The 7,199-nt window shown below is 35.7% G+C and overlaps 2 protein-coding genes across 3 annotated transcripts in view; one reads left to right on the top strand and one right to left on the bottom strand.

The window, feature by feature from the left end:
- Positions 1-593: 593 nt before the first annotated feature.
- The window catches only part of LOC125649116 (methyltransferase-like protein 25B), a 12,161-nt gene continuing 5,555 nt past the window's right edge, over positions 594-7,199 (bottom strand). The window contains exons 1-10 of one of the 2 annotated variants that reach the window (XM_048876352.2): positions 5,745-5,812; positions 5,577-5,642; positions 3,453-3,674; positions 3,225-3,327; positions 1,752-2,420; positions 1,493-1,601; positions 1,292-1,383; positions 1,073-1,186; positions 903-982; positions 594-783 (exon numbers count right to left, since the gene is read on the bottom strand). In XM_048876352.2, the coding sequence (XP_048732309.2) occupies positions 625-783; positions 903-982; positions 1,073-1,186; positions 1,292-1,383; positions 1,493-1,601; positions 1,752-2,420; positions 3,225-3,327; positions 3,453-3,557 (1,431 nt within the window). In that variant the 5' untranslated portion in view covers positions 3,558-3,674; positions 5,577-5,642; positions 5,745-5,812 and the 3' untranslated portion in view covers positions 594-624. Of the gene's footprint in view, positions 784-902; positions 983-1,072; positions 1,187-1,291; positions 1,384-1,492; positions 1,602-1,751; positions 2,421-3,224; positions 3,328-3,452; positions 3,675-5,576; positions 5,643-5,744; positions 5,813-7,199 lie in introns of those variants that run through there. The other variant, XM_048876351.2, reaches the window with a different exon arrangement.
- LOC125649125 (uncharacterized) overlaps positions 5,867-7,199 on the top strand; it is a 2,077-nt gene continuing 744 nt past the window's right edge. Inside the window, exons 1-2 of the mRNA XM_048876364.2 lie at positions 5,867-6,589; positions 6,740-7,199. The exon at positions 6,740-7,199 is cut by the window's right edge and continues 744 nt beyond it. Coding sequence (XP_048732321.1) covers positions 6,169-6,589; positions 6,740-7,104 — 786 coding nt within the window. The 5' untranslated portion in view covers positions 5,867-6,168 and the 3' untranslated portion in view covers positions 7,105-7,199. The remainder of the gene's footprint in view (positions 6,590-6,739) is intronic.

The following is a 7,199-nucleotide window of genomic DNA, read 5'->3' as shown; positions in this document are numbered from 1 at the left end:
TTTGTGTACAAAACTTTCAGACACAACTAATAAACATTCCATCAGTCAAATACCCCAAATAAAACATATAGCCCGTTAAAACAGCATGAAACCCGCACCAGTGTTCAACGAACCTTTGCATGCATGTCGTCCTCCTTACTATAAACACAAATAATCCAGGTGTAAATCGTATTAATCATGGTCACCCTGTGGAAATATCAGTGTCTGTTTAATGCCGACTCCTTTATTTTAGTGACGACCCCCCCCCCCCCCCCCTTTACCCGTAACAGCACAACGTTCCCTCAATTGTTTTTAATTCGTTTGACTTGCGTAGATTAGTGGTAATTATTCTATAAAACAAAGTGTAATTAAATATATGAAGAGCTATATTAAACTAATAATACAACCAAGTTAGGAGTTAGTGTAGAATGGAAGAGAACTACAAATGTATATTGTCTTGCGCATGTTCACTGAAAGAAATAGTGAACTCTTTGCTGTAAAGATTTTCCGAGTACTAGATGCCCGTAAGCCATAAAAATGGCACGTTTTCAAAAATTCAAACCTGTACGCTATATACCTTTGGGGAGTTTCAAGTGTTTGAATCAAAAACAAAGTTTGTTTACATTTTCAATTTTTTTTTTTTATTTAATGCGTTTTTGTGGAACACAAAGCAATATTCCGAGGAGATATCACATCATCAAACAGAGGAATGAGATACGACTTTTGTCCGTTCTCTAATAACCACATCACACGATCTTGGATAATTAGTCTCTCAATTAGAGGCTGTAGTATCACTTGAAGAACCTAATAAAACAAGAAATTCGTTAAAGGGTATCAAATATAAATTCATTAAAATACCCCCTCCCCGAAAGGTAACTGTATGAAAAGCAACCAATCCACGTCTATGGCATAAACACACTCACCGTAATAACCTCAATGTACGGAAATTTTGCTTTATATTCTTCGTAAAGGGAAATGAGTTTATATTTCACGGATTCTTTCCCTGCCAGAATAAAAAATGGTTAACACCATATTCAAAGACAAGAGAACTTCATAATGCAAACACCATTCCCGTTAGAGCCTTTCTTTTTACCTTGAAGGGAAGCAAACTCACAGCGCGATAAAGTTTTATCAACATAAGACTGGAAGTTCACGAAGTCTCCCGCTGTTGCTATTCTTCGAAAAAGCTTGTTACATTCTGTATTTTCTGAAGACAAAAGAAGTACATGTAATTATAGTTTTCACTCATCACAAGATACACTTTTATGAATTTCCATATTCATTTTCATTAACAACTGGAAGGAATACCTACCTTGATGAGCAAAGAGTTCCAGAAGTGATCTGTACGCTACGGCCTTTGTGTGACTTTCATGGGTTTCTTCTGACTGTGTTCTCCACCGAGCTCTAAAGTAAAAGCATAATCACATTTCTTCCGCTTGTCTCCGAGATTGTGCATTTAAAACATGCACAAAAAATGTGTCAAATTTTGTTAAACACTATACTAACTGCAGACCTGGTTTCCTGTGCCGCTAGTCTTAGAAAGGGTACCGTGGGTCTCAAACGACACTTCAACATCGTATTCTCAGTAATTTTGCTCATTGGAAAATGTGAATACCCATCTCCTAAAAGTATTTAAATGCAAATATTTTATATACTTGTGTGTTATGTCACTATTATCGTTGCGGATGTTGTCGACTGATAATGCAACAACATAATATCACATGCATGAATGTGTCAGTACGCAGCCTTATTTACAGTTTAGATAATGTTACCCTGTTTAGACATTCTGTGGTAGCAGCAAGAAACACAGCACAGTCCTCTCAAAAACTTCACATCAGAGTAAACCTTCAACATTGCTGGAGTCAAATCGCCGCAACAATGAAGTCCAATCAAAATGCATTGGCGGGAATATTGGTCTAAGTTGCCTTCGGTAGCTGTTTTGCTTGCCTCATCACGTTGATCTGATTTGGTAGCTGCTTTGCTTGCCTCGTCACTTTGATCTGATTCGGTAGCTGCTTTGTTTGCCTCGTCACTTTGATCTGATTCGGTAGCTGCTTTGCTTGCTTCATCACTTCGATCTGATTCGGTTCTGCTTTTTACACACGAACCACACAGATCATTACGACAGTCTTGCACGTTTGTTTTATTTTCTTCACTTTGCATGTTCTCATATTGTGGAGAGCACTCGCCAATAGAGTAATCATATGTCTTGGAGTTTTTAAGATGTTCAACAGATGTGCAATCGACATCACTAGTGGGTTGCACTTCTGATTTTGTTGTCGCTTTCATAGTTGAGTTTACGTGGTCCTGAATGTTTTCATTATCAATTTCCTCTTTTCTGAATTTCTTCAAACAGGAACTTATTAAAGTTTTAAATTCTGATACACTGTCTGGAGAGTCTTCCATCTCAAAGGTTACATTTATGATGTCTCTGTTACTATCTGTTAATCCAAAATATTTCACAATAAGAATATGTGACCAGATATAGATATCGGAAATTCAAGTATGGAAAATATAGCTAAAGTAGAACTCTCTATTGAGACTGTAGCTCTACTGGTATATACGATGTCTAGTCAGTAAAGAGGAAGTAATGATTTGTTTGTATATTGTTTTACGTCCCATTCGAGAATTTTTTCACTCATGTAGAGGCATCATTAGTTGAAGGTGAGGTGCCACAAATTTTGACCTATGCATGGTGCTAAGGGTCGTACAGGTTATAGTGAAGATATTTTTGTACATAAGCCTACCATGACAGGAAGCCACTGTTTTGAAGGTTATTTAATGCCGGGTCCTTGGCGAAAGAACAGTCACTGCTTATATTAAACACCTTAGGTTTGACACAGTCAGTGTTATTATTGAGAATCAAACCTGGGCTTCTCTGCTGTGAAGTCAGCTCCCTAACCTCTAGAATACTGTGACCAGTAGGAAGTCATGAAGATCTTAAATGATTTAAAGATATTCACAAACTTCAGTGTACAAGGCCGTACCTCAGCGAAAAATCATTGGAAAGAATCAAAATTCCAACTTGATTTGTAACTTGTCATGGTAAAGAATTGTACCAAATATCAAACGAATATCTGTAAGCATGACAAAAAAAAAGTGCTGAAGACTGATTTGTTGGACTGAAAAACATATAGACAGAGTGCAAACCTAAAGTAACTTCGGTTTTGTTGGTAGGGAACTAAATAGTGTATTAGCAGCGTTTAAGTTAAAGTGCTATTTGTAGGTACACTTTTTAAACATACCTGAAAATGTCCGCTTATCTGCTCCTGATGTATGACTTTGCTTGCTCTCCAGACCAATCACTTTAAGCCCATAGACAGTATTTAATACATGGCCAAGGTATCCCTTTGCATAAAAGGTAATATTCACTCAATTAATGAAAACCATCATCTTCCTTTCTAACTGGAGTACATGTTTCTCCTATGATTCTTAAATATTTTGATTATTTTATGAAAACAGAGACCACTTACCAGACCGGAGCCTACATCAATCACTACATCACATCCTGTCTTAATTGCTATATCACTGATAAGAGCTGCCATATGTCTCACTTCATGTTGTTTTTTGGGGTTCATTCCACGTTTCACTTCAGTGTCAAGAATACAAGGCTGAATCTCTTCTGAAATACTTCTTGGTAATGCAAGTTTGGATGCAGTAGAAATGAAATTTCTAAGGCTCTCTGGCCAATCATCCTAAAAACAGAATATTGAAAGAAAATTTACATGTATTCATGGACTATGTGTATATCAAGATTATGGACCCTAATGTTGTCCTGCATTTTGCTATTCTTATTGACAATGAATCTAAAATGTATCTCCTTTTTGTGAACCACATTGAATGAATATATATAGCAAACAAAAAACACCTACACATTATATTCTGCACTATGACAGTACATGTAATAGTACATATAGCACAGTGTAGTATCACTGGTCAAGGTAACCAAGTGGTTAGGGCCTTAGCAGTCACCTGAGTATCAACAACACTCAAACAAAAGCCTTACATGTGAATTAAAAGTTTTGCAATTTGATGGTGCAATGAGTGCATCTTTCAAAGTCTGAGAACTGTTGTGATCAAAAGTGACATTCATTTCTTCCTTGTGTTTCTCTATTACAATGGTTTGAACAAAATTTTTGTAACCTTCTTATCAAAAGCTTTGATTGAAATAACTGGTCATAAGCAACTTTTGTGCCAAATATGAGTTTCGGTTCTATCTCCATTACAAATTCTGATCACAATCGATCTTATGCCCAGTTGAACTTAATATCCCTTCACTATAAAGAAACAACCCATAGATTGGTTCAATGTCACAACACACTGTTTGGTCAAACAAAATCTTTGTGTCAAGTATAAGCCTTTAATGCCTCTTGTTCAAAGAGTTGTATCCTTTTAATTATAATTTTTTAATACTAGAAACATTGATTGACTTTGGCCAAATGTCCTTTGTTCAAAAGCAAGTAGGCCAAGGCAAATATTTCTAACTTTTGTTTACTAGTGATTCCTGACTTTAAACAAATGACATTGGTTCGGGATCACTGCATATCATTTGGTCATAACCATGCAACTTTTGTGCCAAGTATGAACTTCTAATATCTTTATTTGGTCTAGATGCAAAATAGTTTGCAAGGATAGAAGGTGGACACAGATATACAGATAGACATGGTGATTCCTATACAACACCTTAACCTTTAATGCAAGGACTATTATTGTGGACTTGTTTACAATTTTCTTTAGATTAAGGATACATTTCCCCCTACATTACAACTATGCAATCAGTTCCTATGCTAGATTTTCAGGAATACAGAGAAGATGATTTTCAAAGATTTACTGTCTTTTCACTTTATGATGATCCATAGAGTCAGGCCATGGGGCCTAAGCCCCTTGACTCAGGGAAGAGAGTTTCATGATATCTTGAGGCCTTCATACTCATTATTATTACTTAATTTAGTTGTTTGGTGTTCAGTTTTTTTTTAAAGAAAACTTATATAGATATATTGCATGTTCACTATATCCCCACCTTAAAAATACTTACCAAAGCGCTACAATTTGGTAAATACTTTTCTCCTCATTATCACAAGGTACTTGGTTTGGTTGTTTAATGTCCAGGAATCAGAAGAATGTTCCAGAAATAATGTATTTTAACTACATGGACAATAGAACCCTATTCTAGTACTAGAACCCCTATCCTAGGGTCCAAGAATAGAGTCAAATGTTTAGGACCAGAAACATTTGGTTGTAGCCCTGGGGGTCATGACTTGAGAATCTATACTGCTAAGGGAAGCTTAGCAGATTCCAGATCACCACCTTCTTCCCATTGTTGGATGGACTATGTGAAGTTCAGTTGAAGCAATTTTGATCTATTTTTAAATCTACTATTGGTAGTCAGGTTTTGATGACTGAAACTTTTTATAGACTGTAAAAGTTGACAGTTCATTTCATTGCTCAGACTGGTAAAATTATCAGTTTGATGGTATGCAGAAAACATTGCAGAAATTCTTATAAAGAGCTTCTGTAGAATAAGTCTAAGGTTGACACATTATACATTTCACTGTAGGTAGGGAAATGTACATTATCATTTCTTATTAAATACACACCTTCAAAAATCCAAAAGGAAGTGAATCTAGTTCCTCTGTAGTTAACTTCAGCAACACATTCTTCCACTGAAAATAAAGTGGATTTGATTTTATGAGTTTCAAAAAATAAATTAATGTGCATTGTGTGTTTATGAATTCAACTGTTCTACAAAAATGTTAATTGAATACTTCAAGTAGCACATAATGTCCAAAGCTTTAAGATTGAACATCTACCAGTAAAACACACATGCCTCATAGTCTGTAATTTTTTTTTTATCAAAATAGATTGTGGAAAACGACCTTCTTATGAAATGATCCAATCGATTTTCATGGACATATTTGAACATCCAGGCAGGTACATTACAGTAATCAGTAGAAGGTTAACTTCAAGAATGAAAGGTGCAAAACCTCCAAGTTGATAGGTTTCTATCTTATCACTTTACTGATTTGAAATTCCCTAAAGGATATACACCTTGAAAAACTCTTTACTTTGACAAGGTCGTTTTGTGCATTGAAATCTTAAGATTATTTTGTGAACAAGAATAAAGGGACAGCCAGATCACAGATTTGAAATATATTCAGTCAGAAGAGTTACTTTGTGGATACTACAAATATGGGAGGAAAAATGCTAAATATTCTAATATGTCAAATTTTCATTGGAGCCACTTTTCTACAATCCTCAAAAGCAGTTGATTCGCAGATGCTTAGTTTCCTTCTCAGTGAAATGTCAACCTACAGAACCATGACTTTGGATATGCAGAATGAAATAAAAGCGCTAAAGTCCACTGTATCAAATCTGACATCACAGAATGATCACCTGCAAAGAATGGTCACATCACTGGATTCCCAGACCAAACACCTTGAACAGGAGTTGGTGAATAATGTCAGTAAACTGAACACAGACATTGTAACAGTGGACAGGGCCACAAACACCTCGGTCCTTTTTATCCAGCTGGAAGAGAAAATATTTGAACAGCGCATCGAGGAAGAACTTCGGAATATATCCACTGAATTCAATGCAAAATTAAACAATTGTAAGTACATGTATATGTATTTACCATACCTAACAGATTCAACTCTTTACATTCAATGTATCGATCATCGAAATTATCATTTCTGATATAAATGGAATTATAAATGATATGTGAGAAGTATTAATCACTTTTATACAAAATTTCTCCTAGCAACCTTGAATGTGATCTTCTCTGCTCATGGTGCTCCGGGGAACCTAATGCAGCTTACTGGGGTCACATTCACAAAAACCTCCATTAACACACCACCCTCTTACAATCACGCAAGTGGGAGATACACTGTCCCAAAACATGGTTTCTACATACTGCACATGACTGACAGCATCACCACAGGAATCAACAACAAATCACCTTTCATGGTTAATGACAAACGCCAGCCAGGCTGCTTTAGTGCAAATGGAACAGTTCCTGTGTGTCAAATATATGTCCAACTTCAAGCTGGAGACCAAATCTGGGTTCAGGATTTCACAGATTTCATTCATACCAATATATCCAAATTTTCCATATGGAAAATATAGTACATTAAACTCCTTTCAAAATGACTGTAGATAACTAGTACAAATTAATTTTTTTAAGTACAGTGAAACTTGTTTATAAGGAATTACGTAGCTTT

The sequence above is a fragment of the Ostrea edulis genome, chromosome 5 (assembly GCF_947568905.1).
Source record: "Ostrea edulis chromosome 5, xbOstEdul1.1, whole genome shotgun sequence".
Lineage (NCBI taxonomy): Eukaryota > Metazoa > Mollusca > Bivalvia > Ostreida > Ostreidae > Ostrea > Ostrea edulis.
This window is presented reverse-complemented; position numbering and strand designations above follow the sequence as displayed.